The sequence below is a fragment of the Seriola lalandi genome, unplaced genomic scaffold, assembly GCF_002814215.2.
Source record: "Seriola lalandi dorsalis isolate HSWRI2012SDOR001 ecotype SW California unplaced genomic scaffold, Sedor1 jcf7180002054672, whole genome shotgun sequence".
Lineage (NCBI taxonomy): Eukaryota > Metazoa > Chordata > Actinopteri > Carangiformes > Carangidae > Seriola > Seriola lalandi.
In genome coordinates this window covers 2440103-2464025 of record NW_019525225.1, presented here as the reverse complement: position 1 = coordinate 2464025, position 23923 = coordinate 2440103, and the positions used below count along the sequence as shown (strand labels likewise).

Genomic DNA, 23923 nt, shown 5'->3' with positions numbered 1-23923 from the left:
GTGTGTCCAGCTGGAAAAATTTAACAAGAGACATCCGGTTAGATCGGGTTTTCAAAATAATTGTTCTTGTGCTGTGCTAGACCAAAAAGATATGACCCTATATATAACCCTATCCCTTATTTAAATTTTTTTTTTTTTTTAGCCATGTGGCTCCAGTCTGCCACAATATAATAAATTGCAGTATAATAATTTACATTTAGACTAATGATTAATTATTAATCATGATTATAATGTAAGTCTGCGTGGTTTGATTTTGTTTGCAAAAGATTTCAAAGCAGGACAGCACAGAGTTTAAACTAATACTAGGCCTATGTCAGTTTTGGTGCACTTAGTATAGATACAGTTTCAAAATATTAATTGGGTGGCCATATGTCAGGCTTACTCCATGGACTGAAATTAAAAACAAAATTAGGACCAACAAAACAATAGGTAAAAGGGATGGGCTACAAAACATGACCAAAGAATAAAAGACTCTTTAAACTCAATCCCAAATCGAAGTTAGACTATATTTGGAGAGGGTATGGGCTGATGTACCACTTTTAGTTGATGTCAAAAACCTCTGGGAAAACAGACATCCACAACAATATAGGATAAGTCCTGCTCAACCAGGCCCCATAAAGTCTCAACTTTGGTGCTTTTATTTTGAAAGCCAAATTAGGAAACCACAACCTCTTTAGAAGTTTCTACATGTTTTTATTTTTAGAGGGTCAGAAAGTTAATTCAGTTCCCCTTCAAAGTCCCCTCAGAGGGAAATGTAACACAAAGTTTTTCACACATAAAAACACACACATAAAAACACACACACACACACACACACACACACACACACACACACACACACACACACACACACAGTGTGGCCTACATAGAGTAGAGTTAGACTGGAGCAACAACAATAATACAAAATCACACCTAAACAGAGTATGCATTCAAAGCAGCACAGAATATAAAGTGGAGATAAAGATAAAAACCTAATAGATCATAAAATTACATCGTGTGTACTAAACAACTTGTATTAGACTCAAAGTAACTCAAATTTTCCACTGTAAAACCAACTTAGTACAAATACTGACACTATGTATAACTTCAAAAGGGGGGAGTGATTCTGACACATGCAACCAAAAATATTGTGCACATACCAAAACGTATAGGAAGACAAAATAGTGATGCAAACATTGATTTCCCCCATCTCAGGTAAGACAATAATGCAATGTGGAATTAAAAGGCCAGTACATATTTATTAACATAAGATGGTGTGACTAGCAGTGCTATTGATTGGAGAATAGCTCATAGACTACATATTGTGAATTATTGTAATGTGGTAATGATCCAGCAGATGGCAGCCATGCAACATTTCGGTTACTAATGTCCATAAACAACATTATTTCTACTATTACTACCTATTCCCTTTATTACACCATGATTTGTGTAATTATCAGAAGTAGATATGATTTGTAGCAGGAACAGCAGTACTCATATGAACATGTTGACCACAAAAGACAAAAATCCAGTGCTTGCCGAAAATTGTTGTGACATTGTAACAGTAGAGCTGTCAATGAGCTTGTTGGTCTTTTCTGTTAATCCCGTTCTGGCTTCTTCACACAGCCAGTGTGTAGGCCGAGCTCACTGATATTTTTAACTACTTTGGGAAATAACCCTTTCATCCATGCTCAAACATATGTTGGGTTTAATATCTCTTGTAAACAGCCACAGAATTTCATACACTTCATAAATCCCCTAAATGAAATGACAAGTATAAAATTAGACAAGATTTGACTACAATGTGGTCCAGTGATTTTCACTTGCTCCGTATGTCTGGTGAAATATTTCCATCTTCTGGTGAACCAAATAATTGCAGGAGTAAATATGGATAATCAGATGGATGTGGGACAATCCAAACGGCCTTTCTGAACCACATCTGTTCAATCTCCATGTGTTGGAGGAAGCTTATAAGGTGGCTTTTGTTTTTTTCAACACAATCCGTATCAACCACCTTAATGTTTCTACACACTGCCATAAGAATGGCCATCCATGCTACACCTTCAACTGTCTGTCACACCAACGAGAGAAAAACATGAGAAACTACCCACATATCTTAAGAATCAAGCTGGCTGCCCAACATGATGCACTGATCTGCTGTTATGGAAATTAGTAATTCATTCCTTGATTTCATAAAAAGTGATGCATTTCTTGGGCATTAAATACATTTCTCCAATGTGTAGAAATGACACAACTTCCAACATATCCAGAAACATTTGTTAAGAATAAAGGAGTCTTTTGTTGACACAAGTACAAACCATCACATATTCTTAGATGAGCCTGTCAGACTTTCTTCTTCACACTTTTTTGGTTGAATGATTCACTGACCAGCGGCCATGCATCTGCCTCACAACAATATTAGCATGATGACGAGAGGGATAATGTGTTTGAATTTGTTTGAATATCTGCTTCTTTTCTCCTTCGATAAAGAAGAAAATACCATGAAACCCATAATAAGTTATATTGCAAATATAAATGGATAATCTGCAAGATCCAAGTTTTTAAAATTTTGGTGACAAATTTTAGTTTTACAAATGAGTTTCTATAAACTCACCCCGAGTGTTAACTGTCCTGTGAGATTTTAAAGAAAAATCAATTTTCTTGCTATGAAGTTTAAGTTTATTTACCCTCCTGTCTTCCATTCTTTCAGTTCACTTCTTTAAGAAGTATAGATACACATGATGTTAATGTTAGTATTGATAAATAATGGTAAAAGAAAACCTCACTTTTGTGAGTGAGGGTTTTTTTTTCCTGACAGACACTGAGTGTCACTGTGTGTAGCAACTAGAGAAGATGGGTACATATAACTGATTTATATGAAAACATAAATAATTGTTGCTTTAAGCACTTCAGAACTCGCACATATTCTGAGCACAGCATTTGGTCTCCAAACAAATCTTCAAACAGAAGTGATTTAGGTACTTTGAATTACACCTCTGCTGCTCTCTCGCCCAGTTTGGTTTAATTCTACCCCTATCATTTGGTGCCTAGATTAGAGGTTTTCAGTGTATCTGACATAATGAGAGTTTCAGACTAATGCCACCCTTCTCAGTCCTAATGGTACTACCAAGCTGCCAGCAGGGTGTCTGAGTAGGGGGATCTAGTATTAGGGGTATCCATGGACAGAGCATTGCTCATTTCCTTTAAATGCCCCTCCTCCCCGACAGAGCACGCAGAGCGCTCTGTCATCCTCCTCCAAAAGCCCCTCATTAGAAAATCTGCCGAGCAGACAAAGCTACTTGAGATGGCACAATGGTGACTCCCCACATGGTGATTTGAAAGAGCATAAAGGAAATCCAGGTCATGTTTTACTTTTTGGGATCCTCTCTCCCTAATTCTAATTTATCCACTGAGCCATCCACCTACAAACCTGATTTATTTCATCCGCCATGTTTTAAACATTCAGGTAATGTTATTCAGACTCCCACATGCCAACACAGGCGCAAACACACCAGATGGTTAATACCCTTTCCCCATGATAAAGATAACAAAGCAAATCAAGTAAAGTGACAAAGATGTAAGGAGAACGAGACGATGGGAAAATGGGGAGGGGGTAGAGTATATAAAACAGTAAACACACATGACGATGACACATCTGTGATTCAGCAGAAGTTTAATTAATAATGATGAAGGTTACATAGTGTCTCTGAGGATGAAAAAGCTTCTTCGCAGACTACACATCACATGACGTCATCCTCTGTTGCTCATTGCAGTCTTGCTGGGGAGGCTGCAGCTGATTAGGCTCAGAATAAGCCTCTCAAGGTTTTTCCGGCTATGAATAAGCTTCCATGGTAACTGATGAGGTCTTGTTTAATGATGCTGCCATTACTACAGAGGTCTGCCCTGCTCATCTCTCCTTTTTTACTGTAACACCACCGTCACACCATCATGAGTCATGCTGTGGTCAGACTGTGTGTAGAGAAGAAATTTTACATGTTAAAACCCTATGAATCAGGAATATTAACTTACACGGTCTCATTCTTTCATTCATTCGTCCATAGTGTTGTGGAATGTCACTTTTCAGTGTATTTGTTTTCATTACACACGGTTACTTTTTATTTAAGCAATAACAGTACTTTTCAAGTCACTACTTAAAAGAAATATAAAACAAAAGGATCAAATACCAGCTCATATAGAAATCTAGCTGAAATCTACAGTTTACTTCTTTCTTTTTTGAGTAAAACAAGAATTAAGTGTATAGCCACGCTGTTTCTTTGTAGGCACAGCAGTGATTTGAGCTAAATCAGCATGCTAACATGTCACAAAGAAAATGCTAAAATGCTGATGTTTAGCTGGTGTAAGGTGCATGCTAACATTTGCTAATTAGCGCTAAACAGAAAGCACAACGAGGATGATAGGAGTTATAATTTTGACCTCACGAGTCAGTAGTGGAAAGTAACAATACATTTACTTAAGTAATGTACTTACAGTTTGATGTGTGTGTATTTTTCTTCAGTATTTATATTTTCTACTATACTTTTCAACCCACTTCAACTCAGCGGCAAATATTGTATTTTAACTTTACTTGAGATAAAGTTAGTTAGTTTGCAGATTCAGATAATACAAAACAAAATCAACAAAAGAATCATATAATTATTTAATATAATAGGTTAAGACAAAGTAAGACGTTTACAAGCAAACAGTTATTAGCCACACTTGATCAGCTGCAACAATAAAGTGATGTACACATAAATGCATCAATAATTAAAATCCAATAATATAATATACAGTATTTTGTAATGGGCCATTGTGCACTATGAGTGCTTTTACTAGTATATTTTGATATTAATACTTTCTTTCGTCTACTTGCAGGACTTTGACTTGTAACATTTACCACATACCATCGCAATCGGTCCAATAGTCGTTGAGAGATTTCACTGAAAACAAAACATGCCAGCCTCATGGTGCATGGCATTATAAAAGTCACAGGATCAACAAAGTCATTAGGATTCATCAACATCAATTTTGTTTTCCATCCTGTAATTATTTAGATATTTCAGTTTGGACCAAAGTGACAACCAGACCCAAAGTAAAACAATTCATTTTAGCCATGATAGTGACATTGCTCTTGGGATGTAAGTGCGACTGACCCATCATTTTTTTAAAGTATTGAGTGAAAGCACTTGTTACTGTGATCTGTTTATTTTTTTGACATAGAAGTTGCCCACATTTTAATCAATTCATTTATAAACTAACAAGCTAATCCATTCATTCATTGACTCACACACTCATGTTTCGCCTGTCTCCCCCTCTAGTGGCCCATTAAGAGGCGCGCCAACAGACACACTGCGCTATTCATCCTCTCTGGACTGTGTTGCTTGTTTTGCTCATCACTGTCCCTCCCTCCATCATTGTGGCATCACATCGATGCTGCTGTCTCCTGAACATCACAGCCATCAGAGCAACATGGGGCGTGCTCCAAGTCACCTTGAACCCTCCACCTGTTCAAATGTTGTCATTTTTTTCCCTTCAGTGGGTATTTCATAGTGTCCTCCAAGTCAGTTCCATCTTAAAAGTGCATCAGAGCAGCCGGGTTTGAAGTGCCTTGCTCAAGGTCATGTTGACAGTTAGTGTTGAGGGAGGCGACAGCATGTCTCCTTCACTTCCTGCACTCAGATTTACCAGCTTGCCAGGGGATTTAAACTGATGGCTTTCCAGTTTCAAGTCTATTCCCAGAGACTACTGCTGCTGCAGTGACTCTAAAAAATGCTGATGTGGGTTAAGAGAACAACAGTGGTGGATAAACCTCGACTGCTGTGATGAAGGTTTTCTCACTGCATCCCCAGTGTTTCATCATTTCAACTTAAAAAAATTGGAAGAGACAGCAATTAGGGTAATGAAGAAGAGTCAAATTCTGTGTTTGGCCTCTTAGGTTTTGGGAGTCATCATCAGTTGGCTGAAAATTTTTATTTGAGACTCAATAGTTTTGATGTGGACAACACCAGATGGAGTCACGTTCACTTTTCATTTTACGAGCTTGATTAATGTGTCGATAAAACAATGAACAAAAGCCTTTATTTGATGCCACAGTGATCACCACAATCCCACTAACAAATCCTAAAGATGTCAAAAATGGGCCTCATTTATGTTAAGTTCACTGAATTATACAATGACAGATTTATTTATGAGACTCCAGTGCTTGCGTTCTATATACAAAGCCCTGCTTGGCTTCACAGTCATTCTGCAGTCCCACTGTGTTCCTGGATGTCCACCTGTCTCTCAGTGGCTCGACCACTCTGGGCCTGTCTGCCAGCTTGTGGACATCTGTTTACTTCCTCCTCCATCAGTCGTCATGGCTGCAAACCCCCCCCTGCTACCGCCACCAGACCCCTCCCCTCCCCTCCCCTCGCCGGCCGGCCTTCTCCACCCCTCTCTCGTGTTTCCCCCAGACACCAGCTGTGAACCACTTATGCTTATCCTGCAGTCCACCTAGTCTTGTCATATCGACAGCACAGCACTCTTTCTGAAACTGTCACTGCACTTTGCTGTGTGTACTGGTTTGCTGATCCAGAGACACCTTATCTAAATACGCACACTGAGACTGGGTACATTGAGATTTATATGCAACAAAGTAGGAATGGGAAATTGTACATATGATTGAATGGCAGAGAGACTGGAAAATGCAGATTTGGATTCATCCATTGTATCTGTTTTGTATCCTACTTACTTTGAATATTAAAGTCATACAATTTTTAGTTTACATGTTGGGTTGATTTACATTTTATAATGTTTTGTATGTTTCTAAATTGATATCAGTGTAGGAAGAAACAGAAATAGTACATTATTTATCATGTGCCTGTTGCCGCGGAAACCCTGGCTGACCTTCGCCTATGCTGCAGGCTGTGCAGTGAATTTGAGTTTTACTTCAGTAGATTCAGTCGAAAGAACAGGCATTAAAAGCAAGTCATCAGTAACAGGAAAAGGGAAAATGGTGACTAAGCTGCTCCACCTAATATCCTCACATTTGCGAGGCAGAATTGAAATAACTTCACATTGTCTGTTATTATGGGGCTTTTTATTTGACGGTGACGAATGTGTACGTGAAGTGGGCTGAGGTCGTGTCAGTTTGCTCATGTTGAATAATTTCAGCATAGTGGGACTTTAAGTCGCTGGTATACTTATTTAAAGTGCCAGCAGTAAAACCTTACTCTCTTTATATTGTACTTCATTTACAGATGTACAAAAGCTTTGAAAGGCAGAAGACGTGTCTATATGTGGATCGTCACATAGTTAAAGCGTAGGCCGGGATTGGTTGTACTTATAGGTATTTTAAATCACATTTTAGCAGCGTGATAGGGTTTATTGTATACTGAATGATGTTTTGTGTGTTATTGGGAAGTATCCATTTCCAGTGATTTTATAGGCAAAACAGTGGTGAAACATGAGTAGACCATAAGGCAAATGATATCTAATGTATTCAGTGTGACACACTTCCTCCTAAACCCACATGTAGGGATGTCACGTTTACTCTTGGTTGGTGTAACTGTCAGTGGGACCGAACAATACATGAACAGATAGAAGAGGCCTTCTTTCTTTAAATCATATCCAAGACAACAGACAGGAAAATGCCTCCAATTCTAACAAAGCATTTTAGTGGCCATCTCATAGCCAAAGAAGTAATCACTGTATGTGACCAGATTTGGAAAGTCGCTGAGTACATGTTCACTTTTGGCATGAGACATTATGTGACACAGCACCCAACTGAGAGCCAAGTATCCAAATCTGCTCCTCGTCCCATATGCCCTCTCCCGACCCCCCCACCCCCACCCCCCCTTATAAACTACCTCCTGCACTGACACTTTCTTCCCCCTCCCCTCCGTCAGACAGACAGTGGACAGCAGCCCTTGGGGAGCTCACTGAGGGAGGTGTGGAGCAGCCAGTGATCAGAGTGAATTAGAGTTATGCTTGACATGCAAAGGAGAGGCTGCAGAATGTGACAACAGCTGAGTTTTAAAGTGAAGCTTTTCTGCCTGAGGGGAGAGGAATAGACGACAAAGAGAGTACAGCCTGCTGTGAGAAGAGTCAACTCCTTTTGTTGGCTCTTTAAAAACAGAGACCTGTTACCCATTGGTCTTCTCATTTAAAACTACTAAGTGATGTCTTCAGTGTCAAGTATATATATTATGACCGGTTCGTCATGCCAGATTTAATATGCTAACTTGCTAAACTTGGTTTTAAATCAAATTCTCAATCTGCAAGATCTGATTTGATTTGTGTTAAACAGATTCTGACACTGATTTTCAATCCACAAGATGCACTGAGAGTTACGAATGTTTGCGATGCTTGGTTCTAATTCTGAATCCAAAATATGATGAGATTTATGAAGAAAATATCCCAGGATCTGAGAGCCAATATCAGCATAAGAGGGAATAAAGAATTCAACTTTAGTGGCATGAAAATCTGTGTCCTCTGAAACTATCATTTTGAATTTCGAGATTCTGAGGAGCAAATAAGTATTTCATATCAGGATAGGCTTGTAAAGTTATTTTTATATCGCAGAGTATATCAAAAAAACATTTCTCGTTCATGTGCATGTTCAGTGAAGTGAAATAGATCTAATTCTTAAAAAAAAAAACACATACTGTCATCTTGTATTTGCCTTTAAGCCAGTCCTGTTCAAGTATTATAGAGTTTTAAAGATGAACTTTATGCAACCTTATACATCTGTACTGTGGCCCAGTTTTGAGGCCCAGAGGTAATTTCTGTTCAAGGAATTTGTTCATTTGTTTGGTGATGCTTGGCCTGATGTTACGTTTGTGTTTTCCTTGGCACATTTTAGCCCGTTGGGAGTATCATGTGACAGCTCTGAAGTCCTACATCTCACCTTTCCCCGATGTATGACACTGACCATGGAGCCCGCAGCAGCCATGACAGAGCTTTCAGTGAAATTGATACAGCACTACAATAACTAGCACACAGCCTTCTTATTCAAATCGGCTACAGAGTCACAAGGCTGAGAAAAGTTTACATCCCTGTCTTGTAATTTAATATGACATCACTGTGAAACAGTGACTGATGTTGGCTTTATACTAAGGTATTTTGGTTTCCTCAGTGTGACAGTCCCTGCCTGCAAAGACCTTTAAAATGACAGCATTATTCATATGGTGACATCACTTTGGTGCATCTACCACTGAAACTGCCTTATAAGTTCATGCAAAACCAACCCCAGACATTTGCTCCCCTGGGGGCTGCAAATGTGAAATTACTAGACCGAGTGCAACAACTTGCAACAGGCAATATTTTCAGACTGCAGTGTGATGTTCTGCCAAATGCAACAGTAAGAAAGTGGACTGAGTATACATATATGTGGGTACCTGACAATGAAACACTTGGTTAAGTGAAGCAGAAAGGGAAGGCAAACACTAGCACAGAGGTATTCAAGCTTCAATCTACTACCAACAAAGAGCTCCAACAGACCGAAAGCATCAAACTGTGGTTTGTCTCAAAGGGACACACTCGTGATGATTTTGACTCAGTTGACTGCAATGACACACACAGGAAACCACAATCTTGTAGGGTGATGAGAAAATAAAATCAGGACATTGAAATCAGAAATTCCTGGAGAAATTCAGGGAATGAGATGTACTTTCACCTCCTGACAGAAAGTAGAAGTGCCTCATGCAGTAACCACTGTATCATGAGATCTCAAAGAGGGATCTTTCATCTCTCATCCATACTTGTAAATAATATCCTCATTTAATTCATGCAAGCGTTTATCATTCATGTACCTATGGTGAGACTGAGGCCGGCTCCACCCCAGCCCACACTGACCGGTACCTCCACTGTTTCCACTGTGGGCGGGTCCGCCGCTCGTTTGGCTTTAGGACCCAGTGGCTCCTCCAGTGAGGCAGGCAGCGGCTCGGCTCTCAGACTGAAGCAGACAGACAAAGGCGAAGGGGAGAGACGGCGTGCTTCTATCCTGCAGCATCGACTCACACACTCACATCCACTCCCCACACACACACACTCCCTTCACTCCGCAAGCAGCGACGCAGGTGAGTCCGCTACCGGCTGGGATTACACAGAGACTTTACTGATCACAGGAAATCATGAAATAGTAATGGTTTTGACTCGGAGTGGGCAAGTAGAGGTTAGATTGCGGGTATTTTCTGTGTGGAGGGAAGGATTTTTAGGTTTTCAGATGCGCGTTTGAGCAGGTGGATTGTGAGAAGGTGTGCGCACACCCCAGTTCCCCCTCCACCCCCTCCTTTTTTTTTTCTTGAGGAAAAACTTGCATTTCATGCCGCTGCTCTGCCATGTGGCCTCACTCATCCACCATAAATGAGAAGTGCAGTATCATGAAACTTTTTTTTTTTCCTCTTTGTGACTGTGATTGAACTAAGATTAACTAGCTCTGCGTGTCGTGGTGTGATATATATAGGAGAGATATTGTACGTGGATCAGCTTTGATGAAGAAGACTGGAGAGTCATAATGTGGTGCTGGTTTTGTCAGGAGTGTGTAGTCATCGGGGTGTTGTGTGGGTGGCTCAGTCAGGAACACAGAACCAGCCATAATATCAGTGATACCACACAATGTTACTGCAGTGCTGCTTAATGCTTGGGAGAATGCATGCATGCTGCTGTGGTAGTGATTTTCTTTCAGCAGTGTATCAATCAACCATAAAGAGAGATAATCATGATGTAAGGTGTGTCATGTCATATATCTTAATACTGTAAATCTGTGATGCTGTTCTGGCTATGAGAAAAATCTTCATTAAGAAGATATTACTTTATGGACTCATGCTGGAGAATAAGCCGGCTGCTCCTCCAACAAGCAGCAGCAGGAGCAGCAGCAGCAGCGATGGTGATGTCACTCTGAAGGCAGGCACCCTGTTTGAGACAATGGACTGTCCTAGTTGATGCTCCACTGGGGAAGGGTCACAGTTAGCTCTGCCCATTAGTGCAGCAGATGGGCTTGAAACCTGGCCTTTGTCAGCTGAGGAGCACCCTTTCTGCAGGAGTCCCACCCCTGCCGGTGTGGCTGTCATGGCAGCAGCAGCAGCAGCAGCAGCAGAACCAGGGGTTAGCTGAGGATTGAAGGGCCCCACCACATGGATGGGTGGCGGCAGCATGCTTCTTCTGTTTAAATGGCTTATGTTTGTCTATGTGTTCATCTGTATAGTACTGTATATGCATAAGTAACATATAAGATTTTTAACCATGAAGAAGGATGAAGGAAATTCATTGGGCAAATGAGCATAATAGACACTATTTCATTCACTGGCTTGCATGCATGAAACAAAATGGTGAAAGAAGCACTGATTGACTTTTTCATATGTTCATTGGAAGTAGGACTGAGTGGTATGTTGGAAATCAACATCACAATGTAATATCAGTGTGATGTTCAAATCAACAATTATTTTCCTTACTGATTAATCTGATGATTATTTTCCCAATAAGTTGACAAGTTAATAAAATGCTGGAGAAAAAAAAAATTAAATGTGCTACTTATAATTTTCCAGAGAGCAAGGTGACGTCTTCAAATGTCGTGTTTCGACTGAGCAACAGATCAAAACCTGAAGAGATTCAAGTTTACACTGAACAAATCCCATGCATCCATCAGACAAAACCCTTCAGACATAACTCAGTTTCAGAATAACACAATTTTGTATGTTGACATCATCATGATTCAGTTCTACTCAAAGTTGATAAATGATAATAACTGACTGACAGTTTGGTAGAAAATTGAAAAATTCTTTGTCAGTGACAGGAGATGACTAAACCGTTTCTGACCTGAAACATGAAACTAATTTTTTTTTCTTTTAAGCATCCTAAGAGACACACAGTGTGTGTTGTTAATAAGCCACTTAAGGGTGAATTGAGTTCAAAGAGCTGTGACCTTCCAGTCAATGTAGTCAAGTCCTGTAGGCTAATATAAGAGAAGCAGCTGACATGCATGACATCTTTGCCTTATTCTGACATCTTTATTGAGCTTGTGAATTTGTAGAGATCACACTTGTTTTAAAGAACACTGCATGAATAAGGAGATTGTGTCAATGGAGTGGGGCTTTAAACTGGGCACAGATAACTCCCTCTTTTATGTGGGTATGTGTGGGTGTTTTTTCATGGGTGTGTAACAGTTTGGTTCAATGGGTTTTTGTGGTTTTTGAGGACTGAGTTGTAGTCATCAGGTGGGAGGGTAACAGGAAAAGACCGGTATTTAGATGGGAAAGCTGCTCCAGCCTTATGCCAGTCCATCTCATAGCATAAGTGGTTTATTGTTTAACGGCTGAGCAGGTGCATCATCTGCATAAATCTCAAGCCACTATTCTGGAAAAAAAAACCCCACCAGGGTTAACCTTTTCTCTTAAGTGATGAAAGATAAAATTAAATTGTCACAATGTTAAACATAAATTTCAGTAGAAATGCGCTGATAACACTTACTGTAAACTCCCTCACTGTAACACTGTCTCCACTTAAATATTAAACACTACTCTGAGAATCCATTATTTCTACTGAACAGTGTACATGTACTACAGCCATAACTCCAACACTCTTCACTGTAATAACATTCACAATGTTTTGACAGGTAATGTTGTACGCAGAGCTTAGTATTGCATCAAATGTTGATATAGATTCTGATATCCACACTCAGGATTGTGTTCTAAAAAACCCATAATTTCACTCAATGAGACAACAAAGTGTAACTTAAACCATCTGCTTCTATATATTACTTGTAAATATACAATATAACAAATTGATATTAAGATAAAAATTTTCTGCTTATATGATTATATCATCCATCCCCCACTCATGTAGGGGATGGATGTGTTGCTATGTGAAAGATGCATATCGGTACATTATCCATATACATTTAAAAAGATCCCCTTTATCATTTTGCACATAATCACTGAGATTCTTCTAAGTTGATCATGCCTCCGTATGATTTTGGGGCTTAATTGATTTTGGATAATTAAACCAACAATCAGCAAGTTACCAGATGCTCTATCAAAGGATCATTTGAACTTTATTGGTGGCCATGTGTTAGTTTGTGATTAATTTGGGCAAGTGAGACAACTGTTCACAGGTGTATGTAGGCGGGAGACAGGAGAAGTGACTGAGGCATATCATATGTGCTACGTGCCTGACACAGCAGTTTAGCCAAAGCCAATGAGACATTGGATTTTAATCCTACTTTTATTCATGAATTGTATATTTTGCTCCACAGCAGGGTCCAAGCCATTTATGGATGTGTCCTGTCTAACGATAAATCCACCTTTTTTAACTTTTTTAACAGTTTAACAAAGTATGGCCATACAATTTTTTTAATAATATTCTCTTTGTCATCAAATCTTTGCTAATGAAATAACCAGTTAATTAACTTTCACCTCCTGGCAGAAAGTACAAGTTCCTCATGTAGTTCCCACATATGAGACTCTTTCATCTTTCATCCATAACTGTAAATAATCCCCACCTTTAATTCATGCGAGTTTTTTCTGTCCATGTACCTTTACCACCACAGTGGGCGGGTCCGCTATTCATTGACTTTAAGACCCAGTTGCTCCTCCAGTAACAAAAATGATTGTTTCATTCATTGTCCACCTGTATGCTGATGAAACCACTAACATCATGGCAGATTTATATACATGGAATTCAAGTCCAAATCATAGAAGTTGCTGCTTTTGAAATGGAATGAAAATAAATGACTGTGTTTGTACTAAACATCATAGTGATTAATAATAATAGTGGTGAGTAATTAAAGTCATCAGGGACAGGAAAAAGCGCACAAGAGCCAACAGATTAAATCACAATGATGTATTATAGTTATATTATTTCAGTATTTTACAAGATGATACATTCTATACATTTTTTCCCCTCTTTTCCTAGACTCTTCGGAGCTGGTCACCACCACCGCACATTTGTCACAACCATCACAACTTTCAGTCATCATGGAGCTAGACTTTGGACATTTTGACGAGCGAGACAAGGCATCCCGTACCCCGCGGGGTGGGCGCATGAATGGACTCCCCAGCCCTACCCACAGCGCCCACTGCAGCTTCTACCGCACGCGCACTCTCCAGGCCCTCACCAGTGAGAAGAAAGCCAAAAAGGTGCGCTTCTACCGCAACGGAGACCGCTACTTCAAGGGCATCGTGTACGCTGTGGCCAACGACCGATTTCGCACCTTTGACTCCCTGCTGGCTGACCTCACGCGCTCGCTGTCTGACCACATCAACTTGCCACAGGGTGTCCGCTTCATCTTCACTATTGACGGCTCTCGTAAGATCGGATCCATGGATGAGCTAGAGGAAGGTAAGCATCCACCAAACTCTTATGTCTGTTTTTAATGCATCTCTTTCATGGGATGCTGGATCATTTGGATCATCAGTTTTGGAAGTCAGTTTGTGTGCTGAGAAGATTAAGAAACATAACATTTCCAGTTTACTGAGATTAGAGGTCTTATCTGTTTAGTCTACACTCCTGTAATCTCTCATATGATGTAGCAACTCCTAATCTGAGGGGTTACTTTGGGGCAGTTGAGTGACATGGTCCACTTTTATCAACTATTGGCATTTTGAAAATGATCCTGTTTCTTTAATGCATCGTAGACAAAAGTGATGAAATGTATTGAAAGTTGTATTAAAAAAAAAACGGATGGGTTTTAAACACCCACATGCATGAAACATTTCTTGGCGAGTTCTATCCGATGTTACTTTTATTAAATTGTATTTCATGGTTCAGTTTTTAAAGATTTCTGCTGACAAACCTAAAGGCAGCTCCTCTGCCTTGGTATTAATGAGGCTCAGAGGTCTCAGTTTTAGGATGTTTAGCTTAGATTCAGCATGCTTCATACTGAGCTGTAAAGACAGTTCTTTGCGGCTCAGCATGGGATGAATAGTTCAGTAACAGACGGCATTAGGATCTAATTCTTAAAAGAAGACCTCCAGTCACAATCTAGGAGGGCGTTTTTAAAGGAGTTTCTACTGTCAAATGTCTCCATCAGCATCTGCGGTGACAATGGATGGAAATAAGAAAATATTTATGAGGGGAAAAAAAAATTCAGCGGTCAAGGTATTTTACATCATGACATATTTATGCTATCACTGCTTGGGAAGCTGATCAGTATTGCAAGCTTCATGAGCAGCTGCCATCATGGCTGTTAGTGTCTGTTATAGTCTATATTTGGCATCGGAGGGTTGATCACAACAAGTACAGATTTTTGTGTTTGCAGATTCTTGTTGTGCAAGTTGCCAAGATGATTTGAAAACCTTTCTGGCAATTGAATGAAGTCTTTTCTTGGCACCCAACAGGGTGATCCTTGTGTTGGTCTGCTTAGAGAAAACCATACGAGTGAAACCTTTGCACAGAAGTGCATAACATTGATGCTGAAGTTGTTTTTTGAGGACAACAACATTTGTTGAATATGGTTTGACCCTGGTAAATCCTTAATCATGTTGAGCAATCAGATGTTTCTCAGGAGTAATTTCAACACCTTATTAATCAACCCAACTGTGAGTCCTGATTGACTTGCTGGGAAACATTATATTTATGAGACTGACTCTAAAGAAGTGATGGGCAGAGTCAGTTTGGGGTAAAGCTGGAAGATGAACTGCATCTTAATTTGTCCAAAACGAGGTGATCATCTCTGCTACTTGAGCTGCTTAGGAGAGATAGGAGTGTGTGTGTTTGTGTGTGTGCGTGTGCGTGTGCAGGAGAGAAGGGGCTGCACAGTAAGCACTGTGGTTGGTGGGGGGCATTTCATTGTGCTTCCTCTTGTGGGCTATAATTAATTGCTCAATCTCTTCTGCACAGTGTAATCCTGTTTTGTGCCTTTGTCTTTGCCGTAATTTCTCCACATTTGGCCTAATTGTTGCCTTCTGGATTCCCCTTATGCCAAAAACTCTCTTTCTCTTTCTCTCTATCTCCTTCTCCCTGCTGCCTTTTGTCTTTACTTTAGCTCCTCTCCCTGTCTGAGCCACAGCACAATCCGCTGTAAAAACATTGATAAATGACAATAAAAATGGAAGATTATTTAGAGTAAGGAGAAGGATGGGCCACTTTAGCAAAAGTACATTTGTGGTGAGGCTGGGGAGTATTTGTTTTTTCATAAGAGGATGTTTAGTCTTCACGTGACTGGAGTCCTCCTTTTAATGTCCAGTGAGGAAGTCCGTCAGAGTTTATCTGGGAGGATGGAGGCGGTTGTTGTAATGTCAGTCTAACCGAGGGATACATGTTTTAAACTCAAACCAGCGTGAATCTTGAAAGTGTGAAGATGTGTTTCTAATGTATTGTTATTACTGTCAGTGTGTGCTGTAAAACACAGGTATTGTTGGACTGATCTGTGCTGTGGTCTCATGGGAGATCCTTGAAATTTTAGCTTCTTCTTTTTCCTTCAACACCAGACAAAGACATGCAAGTGCGAGCTACTATACATAATAATTCATGATCACACTGTATATTTCAGGTGTCATTTGTTCATCATAGATTCATTTAAAGAAATGCACTCATTGTATACACACAGTATTTTAGTCTGACATTTTTTCAATATTCAGAACAGATTTTGTAGAATAAACATTCCCATTTCTCCCAGTGGTATCTATCCAACCAGTTACTGTAGTTTACTGGTACTGCCTCCACCCTAATACAATGGGGATGAATGGAATTTAGTTTGTGGTGCTCAAAGGATGAAAAACATGAAAAAACCTTGAGCGCAACATGTCTTTCCAGAATCTGGTTACTCAAAGCATCGAGTAACCATGAACCATTTTCATTCTGAGCAATGTCGGCAAACAAAACTGACAGCATCTACAGTATGTACTGTATTCTTCAACAAAGTAAAATGGTTTTTAGCTGTGATATTGGATCGATTTGAGATGAAATCTGAGAGGTGGAGGCCTAGAGGTAATTTCTCCCACTGGTCTTGACATCTCACAGTTTGACTTCCTCCAGGTTCAGATGTTTCCGAGTGGAGACCTCCGGGACTCTCAGGTGTCGAAGTTGAATAGCTGAATGTGTTACTAACCCAATTTCTTTTTTTTGCCGTCACAGGGGAAAGCTACGTTTGTGCATCAGAGAACTTCTACAAGAAGGTCGACTACACAAAGAATGTCAACCCCAACTGGTCCGTGAATGTAAAGGCCTCAGCAAGCCAGAAGAACATGCAGTCCTTAGCTGCCAAGGCCGCGAACGAGCCCAGAGAGACCAAGGACTTTGTTCGACCCAAACTTGTGACCGTGATGCGCAGTGGTGTGAAGCCACGCAAAGCTGTGCGCGTCCTGCTCAACAAGAAAACGGCGCACTCCTTCGAGCAGGTCCTCACTGACATCACAGAGGCCATTAAACTTGAAAGTGGCGTGGTCAAGAGGATCTACACACTTGACGGCAAGCAGGTATGTCTGGCTTTCAGCCAAAGGCCTGAGCACATCACGCCCCCGGGTAAAAGACATTCGATCATAGCCGCAGACCTTAGTTAACTGGGTCACAATATGCATATGAAAAACTCTAACCATCTAAAATTCAAATGTACCAAGCTGTTGATGGTTTTCTGCTGAATGCATTATAAGGGCCTCTGTTCTAGAAGAACTGGAATAAAGGTGATATAGTACATTATTCAAGCAAAGCTACACGATAGGAAAATTTGTGGTGTGGATTGAGGACAATTTGTCATTCATAAGCTACACCCAGGCAGGTATCATTAGGATTAAAGGAAATCAGGAAACCAAATTATTTGCATAGAAATGCAAAAAAAAACTAAAGCAGCTGCTACTGGACAGAACGTTATTGTCGTGTCCTACCCTCCGTCAACAATGACACAGCAGGTCCATGAGAACCATGAAACATCCATGAGAACAACCTGTGTGCACAATGACCTTCATTGTCTACAGTCTTTATTCTGACTTTCAGTCTGACACAGCATACTCTCCTGTCTTGTGGTTCAGGTCATTTGTATCCTGCCCACCTTTTGTTGTGTGGTTAGTATTTAGGCCACTGACATTTCTGAGTGCATCTGTGATTGAAAAGCTCAAAAGTCCTGGGAAGTTCTGTCTTCCACCCTCTATGGTCGTGCACAAAGGGCCAAGCCCTGTATTGTTGGGTTTGATCATTTTGTCCCCTTTTGTTGCTGTGTTTGGGATGGGGCCTGCTGGCATTTTAGTAAAACACTGAGAATAGGGGTTTAGAAAACCTTTGTTAACATACACATCAGAACCATTGTCAACGAAACTTAATTTACTCTGCGAACTTGCAGTTTTCTGAGCCCCTCCAAGGTTGAGGATAAACATTTTTGAAAGAAGGATCAGCTTTCTATCATCAGACAGTAAACCTGGCACGTCTGGATTCTCAGCATCAGCTCCCTATGTGAGATGATGCTGTAATTGTTGATGTTCAAAATACAGACATGTCTGGTTCCATGTAACAGAAGCCACAGAATAAAGTGTCCTGAGCGACCTTGACTGCTGTCTGGTGTTCAGTTATGGGATCCGTTGGCTATTGTAGGTCAAACAGAAATCAGGGCACAGGAATCCCCATGAGGAGACCCTGCAGAGAAATGTTTCCAGTGGCTGGCTGTGGGCAGTAAATGACATCAAACCTCTGTTGTGTGAGAGTAAAGTTAATATGGTGTCTCTCGAATTAAAAAAAATCATTGATTTCATATACAAAAATTGCATATTGACCTTGTTATCACACTGCCAATTGTCAACATTTAAGCTGCACATCCTACATTCTTTATTTTACAAGAAATATTGAAACACGCATCCTAATCTGTGTTTTCTTTAATGGCTAACTGAGTCTACCCTAGTTTTGTTAGTTATTGCTACCCTAATTTGCTTACCTGCCAAATTCAATCATCAGAATAACCTATATTTTTATTGCCTACATAATTTCATAACTTTCTCTTTGACTCTGACATAAGTCCAGTTTTGAGGTGCAAAGCCTCAGTGAATCTGGAGCCACTTGCCTTTCACTGAAAAGGCCGGAAAATTCGCTCACATGTTTTGCTTTTAACACAATCAAGAGCGGATTGGAAAGAATGTGTTAGATGGTTGTCTTGGCAACAGTCGCACAAAAAAGCTGTACCTCAATTCCACACTACTGATTTATAATAAAGTGTATTCATTTCTGGTACAGGGTAGTACCTCCAATGCAGACAAGCAGAATATATAGAAGTAATATGTTGAATTGAATTGGGAAACGACCGTCAGTGGGGGAAAAAAGCACAAGAATGGTGAAAGCTAATCAAACAATCTGTATGAGGCACACAACATGCTTTAACTTTGGCTAAAAGTCACTCCCAGGGGAAGACCATTGTTTGCTCAACACATGGGCTCAGCTAAAAGGACATGATGTTTTATTCATGTTTGTGCTTTAGTGGAGCAATCTTGAGGAACAACCACAGCCACCATGCAGGGTCACCACCTGGAAGGTTGTGGAAAGCTCTGTGAGATGACCGGTCTAGTTCTCCTTTGTATCGTGATGTGTGTGTGTGTGTGTGTGTGTGTGTGTGTGTGCGCTAATTTGTAAAGTTATAAATAAAATGAATGGGTGGTGTGGTCCAACAGACAAGTTTGGATATGGGTGCAGTGCTCTGTGCAGTAGGAAGTGACCTTTTGCCTAAAAAAAGCATTCAGCAACCACGATGAAGATGTGTCTTGCAGATAGATCCAAAAAGATCCATCAAAAACTCACAGCTGTAATTTGCAGCGTAGGTCAAATACATGCGCTTTTCAAGATTATTGTGAACCGCAGCGTGGACGAGGAGTCGGTGTGAAAGCATGTGTGGATATGCATGTGGACATCTGTTCCTCAGTCCTTTTCTTTGATACGGTTAAATGTTCACTAATCCTCATGTGGGGACCTTTTTTCCTGTATTATTCATTACAGATGGACTGAGGATCGAGCCCTGCTGAGCTCCTTTAGGTGTTGTACTTCTTTTTTTTCCTCCTGTATTAATAAGGCCCAACTCACATGTGTTTTGGAGGAGGGGCGGTGCGCTGAAATGATAGATGGGGGAATTTGATTTTAATGCGCTCTCCCAGGGGTGCAGTCTGGCAGCCCCAGGTCTCGCGCTGCTTTTTTCCTACAGAAACACTTGCTAAGATGTTTGGAGATTGTCTTCACCTTACGGTATATTGCAGTTGTTGTTATATTTTTGTCTATTTATCTTTGCGGTTGGGCTGTGGTTGGGTTTGATCATCAAGAATCTCTTGCCACGCTATGCATTTTTAATGATGATATCTTTCAACAAAATGAATTTAATAGCCGCCATATGGTAGCTATCCCAATCAGAGCATATTGATCCTGTTGTCATCACTGTAGATATAGATTAATTATATCATAATTAGTGTCCATTGATCTCCAACTCATGCTTGGGACTCCCAGTTTTATTGCAATGCACAGAAATGCTGCACACATTATTGCAGTGTCTTTGTGTGCAGAGGCACACTGCAGCTGCTCTGTGGTCGAGGTGATATGGTAGAAGCAATATTGATGCAGTGCCCGCCCCTCCCTGACTCTGCGCTGATCCTCCTCTTCCCATTCCATTGCGATAGCTGCTGGGACTGGTTGCTAGGAGACCACATCCCAGGCACAAAGAGAGCCCAGCTGGTGTGGACTGGTCTGTCAGATACCACATCCTGTAGTGGGTGTGAGAGTTTACTATCAATGCAAGCCTTTTGGTTTTAAAAAACACGTCTTTTTTTGTTTGTCTTTTTTTTTTTTTTTTACCTGTACACTTCCATCATTGGATGTGAATCAGAAGCATGATGGACTGTACTGTAGCGTGTGGCGGTGTGAATAGGTCTGAAAGATTCATTTGTGATTGACTAAAAGGTGGTTCAGGTTGTGTTTTCTAGCATTTTTAAAATGGCCACTTTTCATGCTTGATTCTCCTCTTTTGCTTAGTGCCGTGTAGACTCTAAAGACAGACTGCCCTCCTCTCTCTCTCTCTTTGTCACTGTTGTGAACAAAATCACTCCCATTTTCCCCTCAAATGCTGGTGCTTTTCACTTCAACCACGAAGGGTGGGGCCAGTGGATTCAGGAGTCATTTTCCATTCTTAGAGCAAATTAGGATCATATTATTTTCGCTGATGGGGAGTAATTATTCCCCGTGCCTAACAAAAAAAGTACAGTTTTTGATTTGCCCTCACTGCTTTTAAAGGCTACATTAAAAATCAGAGAGCGTTTATTTAATTGCCGGCAGCCATTTTGTATTCATTCCTCTTTGATAGAGGTGTCTGCATAGAAGAATAGTTCTGATTTGCATTTAAGATCCACTACTTGTTCATCTGAATTTCTCTTTGGGAAGGTTTTTGTCTAATGGAGGCCAAATCCAAATATCATTTGTGAAATATATCTATGGCACATTGTGTTGCTGTACCATTTGTCCTTATGAATTATCTTGACATGTCCTCGGGATTGCGGGGGGCTCCCATTATTCTGACCTGGTTTAGAATTAAGGCTTTCAGTTCAGTCTTTTTTTTAAATTAAAAAATTTGTCAACAAGAAGAAAGAAACGGATGCTTCAGGCATGCTTCAGGCACAAGGTCACACTGTTATTGTCAGAGAACAAAAGATTCCAATTCACTTTAAAAGTTAATAGCTCGTGGTAAGAAATTATTCACTGAACAGGAGATGGATGCAGGCATGGGTTCAGGGCTTCTTAACGACTAAAATATATCCGCTAATGGGGAAGAAAAGCCTGCTTTTCCCTGGTTATCAGTGCTCTTGCAGTCTGCCTGTTCTTTGCCATGCTGCAGAAGCAGTTGTCATGGCAATAAGCTCCGCTGTGATGGATTCAGTTTGTGACAATGGCTGTAATACGCTGAGTGTGCTCTTTACGTTGGGTCTTACCTGCCTGCTCTCTGTTCCTCACCCGTCAACACGGCTCACCACAGCCACATTTCATTCGCACATGCACGCCCCCGCGTTCACGCGCAGTGTTCAACAGAGGTAGACGATCGGGCTGATAGAGGGGTGTGGTCCCATTGATGAAGCATGGAAGCCTGTCTGCATCCTCTGTGCCTGAATCCCCTCACACAGCCGCTTCGTTCCTGCAGGAGCACCACATCAACAAGTGAGCATGACCCCAGGGGGGAAGAGGAGGAAGCGCAATTTAATAACGCTAAGGCCACATCAGTCAGCCAAATGGAAAGCCTGCTTCCTCGGGGTTGGGGAGGGGTGGAGTTAAAACAACATCAGGCACCAGCTGGTCCCCATGACTGTGCAGATATCTCTGCCTAACTGTCTCATCTGTGCTCCAAATGTATCCGGAGCACCTACAGTAGCACACAGACACTGTGCTGGTGCACCAAGGTCACAGTGAGGTCAAAAAGGCAAATGGCTGTAAAAATCATGGGGCACAGCTCTGTGAAGTGATTTCTGATGCCCAAATATGGGCTTCCTTTATATTTTGATTCACTGATTGCCTGATTATATTTTGATTTTTCTTCAGCAATTATTCTTTCTCCGTGTTTTTTTTTTTTTTAAATACATTGTACTGTCTGTGAAACACTGATCGGACAAAATGGAGACACTGTGTTTGCGTTTTGGAGGAATATTCCACTCGGTGCAGAGGCGCTGATATTGATCAGGTCTCTGTGCCTACAGTGAAGGAAATGGTGTGGGAGTTTCCCCATGGGTTGCAAAGCAAGGTCTTACTGGCTCTTTTTCAGCCTTCATCTTTTTTTATATATCACTTTCCTCTCACGTAGCTCAGAGACACAATATGATGTTTAATGAAAACTAATTTGCTCACTGTGAGATATCTTTTTTGTCTTTTTTCTTTTCTTTTTTTTTTTTGCCGTGCTACGTTTACTCGAGCTTTAGTTGAATGCTCTGCACTCAGCCTTACAGCTATCGTCATATCCTCTGCTAACATACAGAAAGCACAGTCACAAAAAAATGCTGCAGTGTGCACCACCACTAAAACCTACCTATTTTGTTTTAAACAGTAGTACAGTACAGTAGCATTTCCAGCTGATTTGTGTGGAAGTAAAACGAAACTCTCTCATAAACTGATCTGAGATCACTCCTCTATGGGTGTTTTTCAGGGCTGAGCAGATTATTATTTTTTAGCTATATTTAAATTTACTGGCTGGCCATTTGCTGACTCATTACACTGGTGGTAAACCTTTTACTGTCCGTCAGATAAACACAGATGAGATGAGCCACCCAGGTCAGGACATGGAGTCTAAACGGCGTAATGCAACACTGAATAGCTTTACTTCTGCACGGAGATCAATTAACATGTCAGTGTGGAGTCGGGGGAGATACTGGACCTTGGGACTCATCAGTCACTCATGATGCTGAAAGGATGAGCTGAAGTGAAGACAACACAAAAGACACATGAGCTTTGTTTAGAAGATGTTGCTTAAAACAAAAGCAGCAAAAAAAACAAACATTTTAGTTGCACCTTGCTTACACAAAAATATATATCCTCTATATATATATATATATATATATATAGATGTTGCTCAGCACCAGATTATAAGCACCAGATTATAATGATTTATAATTATAATGTTATTTTTCAAACTGTGGCTCTGGTTCGAATGACCTAAGAGTTTTCTCATTTACAGTGACATATTAACTCTCTGCTATCTTATTTGTAATATGAAAAGAAGAAGAAATATTTGATTAGGCAGCACAGAGACAAACTATAGAAACTGCACTAACTTGTGACCCACTACTGTCTCAAGTAGAGGAGCAGAATTACACTTCAATTTCTGTATTCACCACGTGACCTCCATCACCTAATGAAACGCCTGCGGCCTGTCCAAGAGTGGTCAGTCGGTCCAAAGGAAATCTAAATAATTTAGTTGCTGTAGTTGGTGGATCCCTGCGTAGCTGCTGGTGGTGTTGGTGGTTTTTGGGGGGTCATGTGGTCCTGACAGCTGGTGAGGCAGAGATTAGGGATGGGCTTGTTGGGACAGAGGGTGGTGGTG

At 40.6% G+C, this 23923-nt stretch overlaps 1 protein-coding gene across 3 annotated transcripts in view; it reads left to right on the top strand.

The window, feature by feature from the left end:
* Nucleotides 1–9900: 9900 nt before the first annotated feature.
* The window catches only part of LOC111666211 (neuronal migration protein doublecortin), a 27604-nt gene continuing 13581 nt past the window's right edge, over nucleotides 9901–23923 (top strand). For all 3 annotated transcript variants that reach the window (XM_087178051.1, XM_023421484.2, XM_023421485.1), the window contains exons 1-3: nucleotides 9901–10034; nucleotides 13867–14292; nucleotides 17029–17369. In XM_087178051.1, the coding sequence (XP_087034177.1) occupies nucleotides 13929–14292; nucleotides 17029–17369 (705 nt within the window). In that variant the 5' untranslated portion in view covers nucleotides 9901–10034; nucleotides 13867–13928. The remainder of the gene's footprint in view (nucleotides 10035–13866; nucleotides 14293–17028; nucleotides 17370–23923) is intronic.